General features: G+C 38.5%; 1 protein-coding gene across 1 annotated transcript in view; it reads right to left on the bottom strand.

Annotated features, from left to right (window-relative positions):
* The window catches only part of malrd1 (MAM and LDL receptor class A domain containing 1), a 66,678-nt gene that overhangs the window by 30,728 nt on the left and 18,152 nt on the right, over window positions 1–17,798 (bottom strand). The window contains exons 11-20 of the mRNA XM_075452292.1: window positions 15,778–15,865; window positions 15,513–15,686; window positions 15,191–15,344; window positions 13,135–13,291; window positions 12,940–13,050; window positions 11,398–11,611; window positions 11,047–11,294; window positions 8,801–9,086; window positions 3,038–3,283; window positions 1,695–1,852 (exon numbers count right to left, since the gene is read on the bottom strand). Of these exons, the coding sequence (XP_075308407.1) occupies window positions 1,695–1,852; window positions 3,038–3,283; window positions 8,801–9,086; window positions 11,047–11,294; window positions 11,398–11,611; window positions 12,940–13,050; window positions 13,135–13,291; window positions 15,191–15,344; window positions 15,513–15,686; window positions 15,778–15,865 (1,836 nt within the window). The remainder of the gene's footprint in view (window positions 1–1,694; window positions 1,853–3,037; window positions 3,284–8,800; window positions 9,087–11,046; window positions 11,295–11,397; window positions 11,612–12,939; window positions 13,051–13,134; window positions 13,292–15,190; window positions 15,345–15,512; window positions 15,687–15,777; window positions 15,866–17,798) is intronic.

Below are 17,798 nucleotides of genomic sequence, written 5' to 3'. Positions count from 1 at the left end.
TTTCCAGTGATGCAGAGAACTGCGCTTAGTCATATATTATAAATAAATGACCGTTGGGAGCAGTTCACAGGCCAAGTGATATAAATAAACGGCTCCATTGAGCCCTTTGTCAGCTACACAGTGGAACCACTTGGCAGGTAAATATAATCCCCTTCCTCCACTCGGTGTCTGTCGCATCATTATCATAATTCCCTTTGTACTTCAATCAACCTTTAAGGATGGCTCACACTATATTAGCACTATGCCGCTTGGAGTGTGTGTGAGCACATATTTCCAGTCCTGCCTTTGCAAAATTTGTGAGTATCTTTGTATTCATGCAGCTGCATATACTCAAGGTAACATCAAGGCAATAAAAATGATAAAATGTTGGAGATGATAGCACAATGTAATAATCTGTAAGTGCTTATGTCTTCAACCCAAGAGGTCATACATGCACCTAACATCATTTATGTCTACACCGAAGCTAAGAACATAAAATTAAACCCAGTTATTGATTTTCCCTGTGTGACTCTCACAAACACACAATCACAACACGCACTGCACTCACCGTCTGAAATCCTACATGATGACCTGTGAAACCATCACCCTTCCTGTCGCTGTGTGTAAATGACTCGCTGCCTCATTTTAACGTCTAGAGCCGACCTTCTTAAACAGGTCAAATTTGACATTTTCCAACCATATATGAGCGAGGAGAATATGTAAAACAGTCCACGTTCATTCATCATCTCGTGCCTCTCAGAGAGTCACATAATCAATCTCAGAGCCACAAAGCCTGACTGAAAAACCAGGCAAATCCCATCATTTGAATTTTAAAATACTATCTGCATCAGGCTGTAAGGTAAAATCAATAATGTAGAGTGTTGTCCTATAACTGAATTAAAAACAGCATGAATATAATCCCTCACAGGAAACACAGCAAAGATAGGTGTGATCACAATCTTGAAGTAGTTTTGGTTATTCTATACAATATTCTTGCATTTCACAATAAATCTCATGAAAAGACAAAAATCCATAATGTTTACTTCCATTTCCAAGTAACATTGACTAATATCCTCAAACAGCAGGGCACTGTAGCTTTAGCATATGTTACTAAAAAATGACTAAATTGTACGCATTTTCTGCCACAAATTTATTGTTCAAGCAAATATAAAAAAAACAATAATCAGCGAAAAAACTACTTTCGTGGCAGTGTTCATAATGAAAAGCTGTCAGCCACTTCTACACTGTGGGTCAGTTACTACTAAGTAGTAAAATGCAGCTGGATTTATTTGGCAAAGAGCTGTAGTTATAACCCCAGAGCCATATTTACATAAACTATATGCCTAACTGGAAGCCTCCAGAAATGGCAGGAGTGGACTGTGCCCAGATGGTGGGGCGGGGCTGCTCTAGGCGGAGGGGTGACCATGACCCCCATCACTCTCCTCCACCAGCTACAGACTCACTGCAGATGAAAAACACTGGTTGCAAGACTGACAACCACGTGACTGCTCTCTTTTTACCAATAAACTGAGACCACCATTCTTGTGAATGTGAATATTAACATAATTAAAAGATAGCCAGACTTTATTTCTGACTGAGCGTAACCAGAGTAAGCATGACTGAAAGAGGCCTGTGAGTCATCATTGACTGGAATGATATCTTCTCACAATGGTTGTGTGCATAATAAGCCAACATTAGAATCAAAACAGGTTTACCTTGATCAGCAGCCGGATGTTTCCTAAGGCCTTATGGGAAATGTAGTACCAGAAGGAGAGCTTGCAGTTGGAGCTAGACTCTCTCCAAATGGAGCTCCTGATATGAGCTTTGTCACCTTTCAGTCCCACTGGTGTTGCTTCCAGATAGATGAAATTGCCTAATGGCGAAGAAAAAAGGAGAAATGATGTAGAATGAGGGCGGTGACAGGAAATGTTTTACAAGCATTTACATTTATTGCAGCAAGATCAGGAAGAGTGTTTTGTGGAGTGAGGGTCAGAGATCACATAGTAATCTCAGACACTTTTATTATGCAGTAGCCTGTTCATAATTATTGTTAAAATATTCAGTATTAACAAACACTAGTTAGTATCTTTAAGACATGAAATCAAAACTTGTTCTTGACATTTTTATGGACTGCACTTTACATTAAGTAATTGCCTCTGTTTAAAATAGTTTTAATTGTCAATCGCAGGATCCACCAAGTTGCTATTGTAAGAAATGAATTGTTTTCAACATCACTGTTTTCCAGTGATGTTGAAAACAATTAATTTCTTCTTTTCCAGACTCTTTCACAGCTTAGTCAGATTGGTGTCAAGTTATAAATCACGAACAATGACCATTTCTTCCTTTGCCTATTCATTTGGCTAAAAACAGGTGGACTTTTATTGGCAAGCTGTCTCAGGCAATTTCACACATTTTATAAAAATCAGTTGATTTTTTCAAATCAATATTGGGAGAAGAATACAATATGTCTCTCAGGTTACAGCTTTAATGATTATTGACTGTTTTCTGAGAAACAAAACTTGACCTTCTGTTGCTTTCCTTGAGAAAGTGGCTGAATAACGAGTATTTGCTGTAGTTATTGATGTATAGTAACCAGATGTGTCATAGCATCAACCAGGACTGAACTCTTTTGGGTTACCTTCAAGGTCTTTAGATGGAGCACCTCTTTAAAAGCTCTATGCGAGAAAATTTGCATTTCTGTTTATTTATTCATGTGTATGGCTCTTAACCGTGCACCTTGTATAATGGAATTTTAGCTCTGCATCAATCACCCAAAATCTCTGTTGTTGTACATTCAGATACTGTGTAAAAGCTCATTGATTTTGTCTGGGCCCTGAATTAAACATTATGGAGAGCTACCACTGCAATTTGGCTCTAAATTGTGAGAAACTTTCATTCCATCTGTGAAATCAGTCAGAAGCGAAGCTGCACTTGGTGAATTATATACTGATAGTTCAAAGTAGAGGCTGCAACACTCAGTTTCCTTTTAGTTTTTGAAAAATTAATCTCTTGTCAAAAGTAGTTGTCAGTTTAAGCAGGAGAATAAACCAGCACATACCATTTTCATCCATCAGCGTGTGATCATGTGGAGGCCGTATGCTTTGAACGGAACCACTACCCAGCGCCCAGTCAAAAGTATCAGCCAGAGAACTTTTCCAGCCACAGCGGCCATTCTCGAAGGAGCAGGAAGTCCCACAATCCTTTTCATCTGTGCCATCGCCACAATCGTCTGTGAAGTCACAACTCTGCTCTGGAGTGAAACACCTGCCATTTTCACAAAGCCTGGAGCCAAGAGGACAGGACCCTGGAGAAGAGACACAATATGACTTCCCAAATATAATACTCATTGACCCCGGTCTGCTGGCAAGTAGCTGACTGATTTTAACAGAATTTTAATCAAGAGAGAAGGACTTCAGGGTCAAACACTGCACAGATGATGCAGTTCAAGAATTATTTCCCATTTTGAAATTCAGGAGGAAAATTATACTATGATACCATACAACTACTATGCTAGATATAAATTTAAAATCAGGATCAATCTTTCTAATTTAATGAAAAGATGGAAAATTAGGAGAAACAGCTGTTCTGGCTCCACCTGGTGATCTAATCTACCTTGTAACAGCTCTGAGTATAAGCAAATAACATGTCACATCTTCTATGTTTAAGCCACTCATGAACAAAAGTATTTTAGGATTCTGCACCCATCCAGGAAGTAGCTTAACACATAAAGCTGCAAAGTGGCAGCTTGTATTTTTATAAGAGAGAGACAATACGATAATCCGTGACTTTCTGTAGCCGTTTCTCTTTTTTCCTTTTTTTGAGACCAATTGTTGGCGTGTGTTCCTTTAAGATATGGACTTTCGGATTAGGAACTAATAAGACCATTTTCCCACTGTAAAACAACTACTGTGTGTTTCTCCAGATTAAACAGCACAACAAAAGTTAAGCATTAACTTCAGAGTTAATGACTCATAACAAGTCAGCCTCAATAGTTGGAGGACCATTTGCACGCAGCATTGGGGTCTCTTTAAGAGGCTTATGGAAGACAAAAGAGCACGGGCCTGTGAGCCCAAATCACTGTATCATTGGTGGCAATGCTTGAGGGGGTAGAATCTGCTTCTTTTGGAGCCAAGCATTCCAGTGGGGTCAGAGTCTAGCTTTGGGGACTATTAGAAAGGGAGATGAGGCGTGATGAAGAGGGGTGGTCCCTGTAATTAAAGTGGAGAAAGGGGTATAAGTCCTTCCTAATCTTTTGTTCCTCTTCAGATGCACAGGACCAGAAGCAATGTGCCCCAACAAAAGAACATAGTAGGCCAGGAAGCCACATCTCCCGACTGTGCAGCCAGGCTACTTGAATATTGAAGCTTTGGGTGGGTTAATCTTCAAATAAAAGCACATTTTTCAAGTTTGCATTGTCCCACTTTTCCAATAGCAGCCACAATCAACTTATACCCTCTCTGAATGTAGACTAAATCCTTTTATCCTTATTAATTCAAGTTCATGTTTTCCAGCATGGGTAATTTCAGGGCTCCACACGTACAGTATGAGGGTGAGGCACAAAGGGTTTCATACTGCCCCTTGGTGCATGGATGTTGCAGATCAACATTTAATGATAAATCACAATTAGAAGTCTAAATAAGGTAACCAAGTCATGTCGTTTAAGAGTGTAATCCAATGTATCATTATCCCTCCCCATCTAATCCGTTACACAATAATTCAATTTCTTTGTAGTTCATTTATGACCTCAGAATGAAAGAAAAATTATGACTATTCCGTCAAGACTTCAATTCCTGATCAACATGGCTTTTTCAGACTTTAGAGGACATTTACTGAAAGAGCAACAGGATAGTAAGAAGTTTAGTTTTTATATGCTTCATCTTCTGCCTGCTGAACTTCTTCCAAATATCTCGTAGCAAATGTAATAAATATTTTCAGCAGTTTATTTAGGCAGAGACGTGAGCTGCTACAGCTTTAAAAAGCTGAAGCTAACGCAAGCGGAGAACACTAAGAGATTCAATTTGGTGAGGTTTTTTTTCTTTTTTTCCCCCTCAATGCAGTTACATGCATACACAAATATGCACACATACAGTACATGGCTGGGATGTGTAGACACAACACTGGTTAATCCATAGAGCTCAGGGACTTGTTTGTGATTTTATACAAAAGAACATATTCCACACAGAAATAAACAAAATAATGAAAAGTGCCTAACAGAAGAACAACATTAATTTAAGACCGTTAGCCATAGATGCATGGTGACATGAAACATCCACATGCTGCAGTTGGTCTTTCTGCCAGATCATGTGATGGTATGTAGACTGAAGCTGTGGAAGAGAAAGCCCCTGAGGGGCGGCTGTATATAATTACAGTTCCTGCTGTCTCTGGTCTCATCAGCATTATTGTTCGCCCTCCGCAGCCTGCAGCTGCTAATACGCAGAGAGGACAGGTTTCATCCACAGCTCCTCTCCCCCTCGTCGTTAATGGCAGGATGGAGCTCACTTACTACAAGGGTTCCTCTGGTTACTCTGACTGAACCTTAAAGTAATGCTTCATATCCCTCCATTCTCTAGAGTCTCTTCCCTCTCTGATCAACCCAGCTTTATTCACCCCTCATTTACTTGTTCAGAAAATGGCTGTCATGTTATGAAGAATGAAAAGAAAAGTTACTTTTCTGCTCTTTTTAGACTCTGCCCATATATTTGATCAACTTGGTATTTTCAAGCCAAGCAATAGAGTGGATATACTCACTCATGTCCAGTGGCGGCTCCTGACATTTTTTTTTAGGTAGTGCAATTTCCCCCCGTTATGTCCATAAGTACCATAAAAGTCCATAGGACTGAGGTATATTTGTCTAGGTAGCAAGACCATTTCCCTAACTTGTTTGTGCCTATAAATTCAGATATCAGATATCAATTTTAGGCAATCTCTCTTTTGTCCACCAAATGGCAACACCGAACTAGTTAAAAGTGTCAAACTAGGGAAGTTACATTGTGAAACCGTCAAAGCAAAACATTTGCCAGTTAATAATTTGCCAATCAGTTAATATTACACCTTAACCATTATTTATTTATTTTCCTCATATTGTTCCAGCATTCTATGAAATAAGTAAACACATAAGCTCTTAATGATAAGATTCATTCAATTTTCATTCTAAAGAATGCAATTAAAATGACAACATATAAATCCAAGTCAAGTGTTTATTGAAGTTTTGGAAAATATGACTTAGAAAAGCATAACCAATTGTCAAACATGGTGAAGTGCAGCTTACTTATGTGAGATTTCTCTCTTTTTTAAATATAATACTGCACCGTTAACAATGAATGTGTCATTATACATTCTGCTATTATTGTCAACATTATATAAAAGATTTAAATCATTACAAGTCAATGACTGAGCACAAAAGGGTAAGTTATTTAGCTACATCAAATACTACCTGGAAAAATAGCAGGGTTGGTGGAGCCCTGGGTTTCATCTTTGCCTCGCAAGGCTAGCTCGAAAATCCCACAAAATTCTTCCAAACTTCCTTCTCCGCATTAGTACAACGACTAAAGGGTACTTCTTTCAGAAACACTACCGTACTGTTGCACTCGACACTCGCCATCTTCTTCGTAGAATGTTCATGGTCCCGCGCAACAGACATATGACGAAAGCACGTCGTTTGTGCGAGCACATAAACCCTATTAGAAAATGTATTGGGAGCATGATTTTTGAAAAAAACTGACGTACCATTAATGTCAATGGGAGATTTCTGGTGCAAATTCGACCCTGACAGAAATCGCCCCAAATGGGCGTGGCAACACCAGGCAACACCTTAATCTGATTGGACAATGACATATACAACCAGTTTGCCTACAGTAGATCAGTCCCGCCTTAGCAACTAGATAAAAAAAAAAAAAAAAAAAAAAAAAAAAAAAAAAAAACAACCTCCGTGTTTGGTAGTGCGTCGCACAAATCGCCCCTATGAAGGAACCGCCGCTGCTCATGTCTCAGGAGAAACTACATTTTCTAGCTGTCTTATTGCCTTGGGTTGTTTTGCATTATTTGTACTGCTTTTAGAATATGAATCTTTAATGTTTTTAAAGTGGTTTTGGAAGCAGAATGTTTGATTGTGAACAACTTGTGTCAGAGGCAGTCACCATCTTCTACAGAAAAATAACAATATCTGAGCAAAGAGTAAGGTGATAAACTATTGGTCAGACACTTCTTGTAATTAACTGCATGAACAACTAATCTTTACTCCGTGAGATATTAACCCACACTACTTGTACTGTACACTGGTGACTGATTAATGTTCACTCTCTGATGGAGAATAACTAATCAGTGCAAGCCACTGGAATATAGAAAAATATAAACAGATGGTGTAACGGTGGGAGAGGATAGGAGAGAGAGCTGTAAGAAAAATGCTACACCTCACACTGCAGCTGAAGAAAAGTCCTTTGGGGCTCAAGGAGTTTTCTACTGAAAACCGAGTAAGTCTCTTTTCTTGACCGTATTCAACTCAACAGAAGAGCAGCACATTTAAGAAGCTCATCATATGCAAAGTGACAACGGGAAAAAAAAAAAAAAAATCAGTTTCCTAAAAAAAAAAACAACAGATGTAAAAGAAGATAGCAAAACAACCCCCTACAAAATGATAATTATGAGGCTTAATCAGTGCTTTTACACCAAATTAAACAAACATTTCACAGCGTTTCCCTACAACAGTTAACAGAGAATTTTCACATTGTTTCATGTCGAAAGAAGGCAACTTTAAAAAGTCCTGCATATAAGTCCTGTCACTAACTGTTGATGTGAAAGCAGGTTTGAACATTATAAAAACTGAATATAATTCAATATTGAAACTTTCCTGTGATTGCTCTTTTAATCTCATGTGAAAAACTGAACATTTACAAAAGCTTTTAAACCTAAATGTGCAACTCTCTGCTGTCTTACACCATATTTACACCGATTTTACACAACAGATGACATACCAGCTTAGATTAGTTCAGTTTTAGTTTAATTTTTTTTGTCTAGATAAAGCATTCACTACATGAGCTGCCAGTAAGTAGTAATATATTTTATAAATCTCGAAAATAATTCAATTTGGCACTTGCTGCTTAGCACCTACATGATTCAAAATGTTCTAAGATGATCAAATAAGAAATGGCCGCATCTCACAGAAGCAACAATAAAAAACAAAATCCTGAGCTGTACCTGTACAACTAGTATTTTGTACCCTGTCATTTGATTTCATGACAGCCTCAGGAAGCTTTTTACTTTAGTTCTTTTAAAGTTAAGAACGGTGTGTTGAACCCACGACTGTGTTATCAGTTGAGTTTATATTGTACTGAAGCTGTCAAAGGTCACCACCGTTATCTATTAACACTGCACACACCCGGTGTCTCGCTGGATTTTATGGGACCATATAAACAATAGACTTACTTCACAGCAGACTCTTTATTTGTCACAGATGGGAAAGCACAGGTGGGATTAATAGTGTTTCAGCTCCATTAAGTGTCCCAATAACTGATGAGCGTGAACCAGCATGCAAAAACGAGGAAATGCAGCCACCATTAGTGCACCTGTGTTTTTCCTGCAATCACTTCACAAAATTCTGCTGTAAAAGTGGCCCATGGTGTCCGTTCCATTCAGGAGAGAAAACTTGGCAGAAATCACTGCCATTAATTGCCAAGCCTGACATGCTAAAAATGGAAGTTCTTTCTAATAAGTAAAGTGAAAAGACCCTGGTAAGAGGTCAGTAAACCTTTTGAGCTGAACAGGTATGGAACAGCAAATACCTCGACAAGCTACATAAAGACAGAAACAGGCATGAACTGTGTACCTGATGGAGGTGAAGGAGTGTTGTTTATCGTAGCTGAGGCGGCGAGAAGGCAGCCCGGAGAGAAGATGATATCATCCAGGCAGATGTCCCCCTTTTCAGTGCGTCCAACCTTGCCCTCAAACATGACCTGGAAGTCTGCGGAGCTGCTCAGTGGGATCTCCCTCATCTGCCAGTAGTTGCCCTGATCTCCTGTGAGGTTCAGCAGGAGATGAAGGTGTCCTTTAGTTTTGGTGAACACGCTCAGAGTTCCAAAGCCATCTCCAGACATGTGAAAGTAAAAACGCATCTGGACAAAAGACACAGAAATCAGTCAATAATCTGACGTAAATGGTTCTCTACTTATATAAGAACATAGTTGTGGATATTTGACATAAATGTTATCTAAATCGAAATGTTACATTTACTCTAACATTCTGAGTCAAACATTTTCGCTTCCATTACATGTTTTACTTTCTCTTAAATTGCCATTTGTCATTGCAGAATGGAGACAAGCAGAAAATGTGGGCATACAGAAGCAGTTGATAAGTTTTAATCCACTCAGTCAGTTACAAGATCGATGCACTTTTCCTTTCAGGGCTCGTCTTCATTAGGGAGTGAAAAGATTTTGTGTTTCTCCATCATGCAGCTCTGAGGTATTGATGTTGTATTGGTTTTTTTCTCAAAATGGAGGCAAATTCATGAGCTACAGCAGCACGACGACTCCCTCCCTCTGAGGAGAAAATGAGTCTGTCCTCCCCTTCTCACTTCCTCCTGCACAGCCCTCCCCTCAGATTAATTTGTGCCGTTTTGCTGACTGTGTGATTGATTGACAGGTAAGGAGTGGGATGAGACAGACACGACAGAGAGCAAGCCGAGTAGTCAATCAAGAAATCATTCCCGGTGGAGGCTGGCGGCTGGGAGGACACACACGACCAGTTCACAAGCACGTACACAATTTTTGGTTGGGTCACATTTTTAACAGCAGGATAATTACATTTCTAAACACAAGTATTTCTTAGGATGAAAAACTGTTTGAGTTTGATATTTGGAGAAACAAACACATGCGCTTTCTTGCTCATAGTTAGATGAGGAAATTTAGATTACTCTCATGTCTGTACTCTCAACACAAAGTTAAAAATCAGCAGCTGGTCTTATCAGCTTCACATGAAGCTTTTGTAGTACTTCAGCACAAATCCATGTCAAATTTAAACATTCAGCTTGTATTATCTTTCCTTGTGGACTAGTCAAGCAGGATTTTTTTTAAGAGAGAAGAGTGAATTGTGGGGTCTACTTAGTTTTTCATGCACTGCTGAGGTTGAATTTACCTATTTTTAAGACCTTATAAGGAAAAGTGTATTTCTGTTATGTCCTTATATGTAAAAAGTGAAAAAGCCGGGAGGAAGCCAGAGAACCCACATAGAACATGCAAACTCCACACAGAAACCAGAAACCCTCTCGTTGTGAGGCAACGGTGCTAACCGCCAAACCACCATGCAGCTCTATACAAAAGACATTTTTAACCCTGCCACTATTTTTCGTCTTTATTATTGGCATTTGTAGGCCCTAAAGTCTATATCTATATATTATTATTATTTAATCAGGAAGAGCCTCAGTACTTGCTGATAAATCTTAAGCATTTACAATTACCATCCAAAATGAGTATTAGGGTATCGAGACAACTGTTTGGAGCCGTCTTTTTGGCAGCTCATTTATTTGTACAAGGACCATGTTAGGAGACTCATATTGAGCCAGCACCTTCTCTTTTCTGTGGGACCTTCAGTTTTACATACAAAACCAAGAGGAAGACAATTTTACATATAAAATTATACTGATGAAAAACATGAAAAGTTGCTGCTACTGTGACTTACCAAGCAGTAAAGTTAGCTCCTTATTTTAGGAGTAATTCATCAAACTAATGTCACATGTCTCCCAGTGTTTTGTTTTTGCCTTCAATTATTTCACTCCATATGATTACTTTACTTTTTAAGGAGATATTTTCTTATTTTAAGCAATATTGAGACTGCAGAACCTTGTGCAAAAGACTGTCTCCAGGGGTGATTCCTGAAAGACTAAAATTATAGCAAAGATTACAGCATTTATCTAATTTTGTAAACAATTTTATTCTAAACGCCATCTTACCAGGTTCTTTGTTGTTAAACAGTCAAATAGTGCTCTGTGTATGAACTAATTATTTACTTTGGGCTGCACTACTTTCACTGTTGCTTAAGCCCCGCCCTCTTCCCTCTGCCCTTTGGTCTTGGCCTGACCTTACACTCTGAGCTCCTGCTGCTCAGTAAGGGTCCAGTTACACGGGCGGTGTCACCGACTGCCTGAGGGAAAGAGCTCTCCAGGTAGATGTAGTGCCCAGAGGGGTCTCTGAGTGTGTGGTCAGTTGACGGCCCGGTTCCAAAAGTCGGAGTGCTTCCTGCTTTGAGCAGCCAGTCAAAGTCATCGTCTTGGCACTGCCGCCAGGAACAGAGGTCAAACTCAAAGTTGCAGCGTGTGCTGAAGCCCTCTGAAAGATAGTAATGAAAAAATAAATCAATCCAGAATATCCAATGTATCTGGAATGAATCTTTCTCTTGGTGTCATCAGTCAGACATTTGAGGAGGCCTCACTGCAGATGTAGGGGTCCTCATCTGAATTGTCCCCGCAGTGGTTGGTGAAGTCACATAAGTTGTCCTGAGGAATGCAGTGGCCATTAGCGCAGGTATACTGCTCAGGTGCGCAGGGCTGGTCTGATGGAGGAGGAGGAGAGCAATCCAGGAAGCTGACATCATCGATCACAACATCACCCATGTAGCTGATCCCTCGCTTCGCCCTGAACACCACCTGACAAAGGACAACGAACCTGGGATCAACTTTTGTCGTCTGCCGACTCTTGATATTATTAGGCAATTATATCAATGACTCATGTTATTTGGTGTCTGGGCAGTCAGTTGATAAAAGCTCTAAGAGAAAGAAAACAATTAATCTGGTGTTTCAAAATGGGGATGTTGGAGATTTGGTGTGAAAAGGCCAGTCATCTGCTAAATGTACCATCAGCGCTAACACGAGTCAGGTTAGTGTGATCTGACTGGTTTGACAAAGGTTAATGAGCATCAGTGAAGATATGGAAAGGCCTTGGTATCGATGGCCTCTATTGATGGCAATTAGGCCATCTTGGCAGTCACAGGGTTTCTATGTGTAGCTCACCCTGATGTGGGATAACTTCAGCAGGCAAACACAGAGGGAAGGGTCTTAATCATCAGGTAAGCTCTGTGATGTTGGCATATGCAGGTACACCCACCTAATTTACAGTCAGCATTGAATATGTTCACTTCTAAATCCCCTCTGATATTCATCACATTCAGGAGTGAGTTTCAAATCAGTTTTTTTCTTCACCTGCCCCAAACTGCCTATCAACCGTTGCTTTCACTGGCTGGGTTGGTACATTAGGCATTAGTTATGTTGGTTAGTTATTTATTTAGTTAGTCTTAAGGTTCAATCACAGGCTCAGCCATTCACACAATATTTAAGTCAGTTGCTTAGATGATGACTTCACAAAAAGTGAAGTCACAGTCTGTGCTAGCCCAACAAAGTGAACATCTTTTAAAGTTACTGTATATTAGTAAGAAATGTAAATACGGCAATATTCTCACTTCATTTCAGTTCAAGTACAAACACCATCCAGAGGGAATTTTGTCTTTAAATTTAGTCATATGGTTTCCAAACATATGTGAAATTTCTGTAGAGATAATCAAGCATTTAAAAAGAAAAATATTCCGTATTTTTCATGACTGTCAGACATCAGAGATTATTATATATGATTATACTGATGATGGTTTATATGCAAGATCAAGCAGCTCACGCCCTTTGATAAATTACAGGAGCACATACGTTTTGTTATACATCCATTGAATGATATGAGCTATTTGTGTAATTCAGAGGACCAGACATTCTAGGCAATAAGATAACAACAATGTATAATGTTCACATAAAATATTGCAACCAAAGAGCAGAGTGAAGACACTTTGAGATGTTGCAATCAACTGATGGACAAAATTTGATGCAGTATGACTAAACATGAAAAAAAGTTAACATTTTTCAAGATTCATTTCAATTATTTAAGATCTTATCTTATCATAAAGCCTTTCTAAGTGGAATAATAATTGACACACCTGGATGTCGTTTAATAGCCCCAAAAACACTTCTCCTCGTCTCCACTTGTTGCCTTGGTTACCAGCCTCTGACCAAACCACATGAGGGGCATTTCTGTGCCGCAGCAGCACCTGCAGGTGTTATAAAAACAACAGATATGACTATTTGAGTAACTCAATTCTGATGAGACACCACTGGTCCCCCACTGCTCTTACCTGCAGGGTTCCCACAGTGAATCCATTCATGTGGTACCAGAAGATGAGGGTGCACTGTGGCCCAGTGGAGGAGATGACAGGTGTCTGGAGGTCACTGGTTTGACCATAGTAGCCATTTGAACTGTCTGCACACAGATACCAACCCTCAGGGCTGTTGCTATCAGAGAAATGGAAGAACAATATCTCAAATTCAGCTGCAAACTTTAGAGTGAACTTAAGAGTAAATTCATGGGTGATAAGGTTATCATGTTGCCTGTATAAGTGACTTTTTAGTTTAACGCTATCCTTGTTCTAAGTAATTCTGTGCCATCTTTTCCCACTCGAAATATAGTGCTGTTCAATCAGGGGTTACACTGGAATTTTTCTTTTGAGTGAGTGCTGTTGTTTAGAGTTGCCATGGGTGCACAGACGTGCAGTTAAGATGTTGTTAAAAGGGGAGAGAATATTAATATGAATCAGTTAATAAGCATGAAAACGTTTCTGTAATAATCATACATTCATATTGTCATATTGAGAAAATTATAAATCTAACTTGCAATGCAGACACATGGTGAAATTTTAGTTGCTGTTCAAACCATTCAAACAAGATGTTTTTTTCAAAGCTCATCAGACAGATAAACAGTTCCCCCTGAACTTGACTCTGTCAGCTATCTTACTGCAACCCAAACTGTCACATGTGTTGTGTGATTTGTGCGACTGCAAAGGGCCACGTGCTTCACGGCGCCTCGCTGTAAACCAGCTTTACAGTCAAACCTTTAGAAACCTAGTTTACATAAAAGAATTGACGGAATCTTCCCAAACTGTGAGATGTGTGGCTGCTCTGTGACTGTACCGTGGAGACTGAGCTTCTCAAAGCTGACACTTCTTGATATCTTGTCAATGACTTATATTTCCAAAACATCTATATTTCAAACAGTGAAACAATGAGATATTTGTGTATTTAAAAAGGCAAATGTGCAGCAAATCTTTAAAGAATACCAAACATACACTGCTGAACAACAACATGCGCTGTGGTTTGGTTGCTTAGGGCAGTTCACTTCAGTAATTGATATATTCTAAAGGTTGGGCTGCCTTTTCACGCCTAAAGCCAGATTTACTGACACTTAAAACAACTAGGCAACTAATCTTTTATTTACCAACAAATTTGAAACTTATTGGTACCTTATTCTATACCTATCGTTTCTAGTTGAAGCTCCTCAATTAAAAATTATTTACTTTCCTCCGTATCTCATAGTAAACTCAACAATGATAAGAAAATTATTCCAAAAATTCTATAAACAATATGTCTTCACTTATTATGACACTTTGTATACAACCCTAAACTAAGACAACATACTAAAGAATGACCAAAAATGATGATTAAAATTGATTATATGTCCAGCATGATTAATAAGTTGAGCAAAGTTGCAGTTACCTTGGAGGTTATACAGATTTATCTGCTCAAATCCTCACTGTGAGACTTTAAATAATTTGTCTGACTTCACTTGAGTTAAATAAGACAAAGCATTTCCTGTCTATTCCAGTCTATTCACTCCTTTCTTATCGATTGAGAGCTGCTGTCAGTGTGAGGGAAGAGGTTTCAGGTATATGGAGGTAATAAAAAAAGAACGTCTCCAGTTGTAGGGAATAACTAAAATGTAGAGGTCAAAGTGAGCTGCCTTTGTCTGCTCTCACCATCCGCACATTAAAGCAATTATGTTACCGTGTGTCTGCTGTATATGGGCCACACAATCTTTGCAGCAATTTATTTTTCTACGAATGTTCTTTAGTGAAGCAAAAAGTGCATTGAACAAAGTAAATAGCGGCTATTTTTCCTTTATCATTTCCCCTTTGTTATTGGCTCAAAATAACATCTTTCAAAATGGACTGAAATTCAACAATGTTCAATTTATATGACTAAATCTAAATGTCATCATTTCAGAGGCTACAAGCATTGCTCAAAAAAGGAAAATTGTTCTGTTGTTCAGCCGACTGATTAAAGCCAAAAAAAAGCATGTACTAAATGCATCAGTTCTGAAAAAAAAGCACTACTCTAGCCTGTATAGCTGGCACTTACAGGGTGTGATCATTGGTAGGATGATACTGCTCTCCATAATGAATGCTTTCCCCTTGGCCCGTTGCCCAGCGAAATGCATGGTTTGGGACTAAAGAGTGTTTGACAATTGTCCAACCACAAGTGTCACCACCTTCAAAACCGCACCTTTCCTTCACTGAAAAAAAGAGGAAAACAAATAGATATCAAACAGATGAATACATAATATCAGAGCAGGTGAAAAAGCATCTGAAAATGTAAGTGAAATGTAAAAGAAAAAAAACTGGAGAGAGTTTGTGAATATGATGATGTTACAACAAAAAAAACAAAAAACTAAATGTTTTACCGCAGTTTGTTTCATCTAATCCATCAGAACAGTCGTGCTTGAAGTCACACACTTGACTGAGGGGAATACACTCCCCATGTGTTCCACACACAAACTGTCCTTCAGGGCAGCTGTGGGGCAGAACAGTGGGGGCCGGAGTGGTGACTGCCGGGGTGATGAGTGAGGGGAGCTCTCCTGGAAAATGGGACAGTAGGCAAAGAATGACACAGTAAATTAAGGCAAATGTCATTGCCCTTAGAAGTTAATCTTATGTATAATTGCTTACCATCACATGGTTCACAGTCCAGGAAGGAAATATCATCAATGGCGATGTCCCCCTTAAAATCATCTCCAACTGTACCTTCAATTAAAATCTGACAACGGGAAACATGACAAACACACATGCAAATAAAAAAATTAGAAGCCAATCTATTCAAAATTTGTTCGATCCACAATCTGTAATCCCATCAACTAATTGTATCAGCCAATTTGTGTTGAAATTCATTTAAACTTTCTTAGTTTGCTGGTGTTTAATTATACTAACAAATACAGATAACCATTTAAATGGAAGTTAAGATTTATGATTAAAAAAAAAACAACAACATGGCAGTACAATGCCATGCCAGCTCAGACATTGGAATATATTTCAGATCAGTTTTGATTAATTTTCAATCACAACAGAGCATGCTAACATTAACTGTCAGTTAGTTCAGTTGACAATTACTCAATTAAGCAAAAATATTGTGCTACAAGTCTGATCTGAATTTTAAAAAGACAAACAAAGTACAAAAAGCACAAGTATTGAATATATTGTTGATGGGGACACTGTTTGCAGAATTAGAAAGCTATCTTGTTTTTTTTTTCCATTAGCTAGTAAGTGAAGCCAGTCAAATGTTTAGCTACTAAAACACATATTTTATCAGCAGACAAGACCAGACATAAAGAGACTGAGCAGTAGATTTGATCAAATTATTTCTCCATTCATAAAAATAATTTACACCAAAATGGTGGTCTAATATTCTACAAGGACTTTTTTTAGTTTGTTGCTTTTAAGAAGGCATATATGCAACAAATTGTTTAATCAGAAGACTTAAGGTGATGAAACTATTGAAAATATAGAGTCTCATATCAAGTTTCAAAGAAAACAGCTTTGATCTCAGAAATTATGTAACTTTCTCTTCTTAGTATTCTTGACACAGTAGAATTCAGGCAAGATTTGACTGTTCAATAGTTTTATTTGAAGCGCTATCAGGAGGAGATAGTGTGAGTATTAAGGTTTTAACTCAGTAAGTAACGTATACATCATTGACTGACATAATAATTCTGCTGTAATATAGCTCATTGATGAAGTTTCAAGCTGTATGTATACATGGAAGATGTATATACATTAATTGATGTATTCATTTTCTTAGGTTGGTAACATTAAATCTCCATACAGATTCAAAAGCACCAGTGGATTTTGTCATAAAATTTTTGTCCTACAATTGTGTCCTTTTGCCTTCACCCTCTCGACAAGCAGGTTGCTCTTAATCAGACTTTAATTCGTCAGGGTCTTTTCTTTCCTTTTCTGCAGCCAATTAACTTGACAAACAGAGTTCCTGTTTTCAGTGTCACTGTGGAGGAAAAGTCTTTAACTACCTGTCAAGATTTACTAACTCGCGTGTAACGAAAACAGAACATCCATCTTCAGTGACTGATGCTGAGCGACGGAGCTATTATATGGATCTTCATCACCCAATATTGGAGTGCATTTTTAAACAGAGACTCGTTGCTTCACTTGGACTTTGTTTTTAGGTGCCAGGGAAGTGTGTTTACCTGGATTAGGTGTCCACCGCATCTTTCTTTCATTACACAACGGGATGAATTGTTTGAACGCAAATGATTCGCAGTGAATGTGATGTAACTCCAGCTGATGGTATTGTTTTTAAGCAAGGATTTGTATCCTAAGCAGTGCACAGTGTTTAATCACTACACACTTCCTCATATCTTTCCATACGTTGGATTTTTAGATTATATATTTTCAGTATACTAAAAGGATACCTCACCTATTTATTACAAATAGCAATAAAGTCCACAGTTTAAGGACTGGTGGGGCGTTCTGGGAGTTGTGCCCAAAGATTGCTGTTTTCTCAGATTTTAAATTCTTGTTATAGACTTTGTGTTTTCTTTTGCTGTTTGATTAAGTTCAGGAAACAGAGGCAGGAAAAGATTATGTTTTGGGGTAGAATCTAACTTGCTGTTCGAAGGCTGTTGGATGTCAGATAAAATCTGGGTTGCTTTTTGTTTATCGTGATGAATTTATAATAA

The sequence above is a fragment of the Odontesthes bonariensis genome, chromosome 20 (genome assembly GCF_027942865.1).
Source record: "Odontesthes bonariensis isolate fOdoBon6 chromosome 20, fOdoBon6.hap1, whole genome shotgun sequence".
Lineage (NCBI taxonomy): Eukaryota > Metazoa > Chordata > Actinopteri > Atheriniformes > Atherinopsidae > Odontesthes > Odontesthes bonariensis.
Note: the sequence above shows the minus strand (reverse complement) of the source record. Positions and strands in the feature narration are given on the sequence as shown.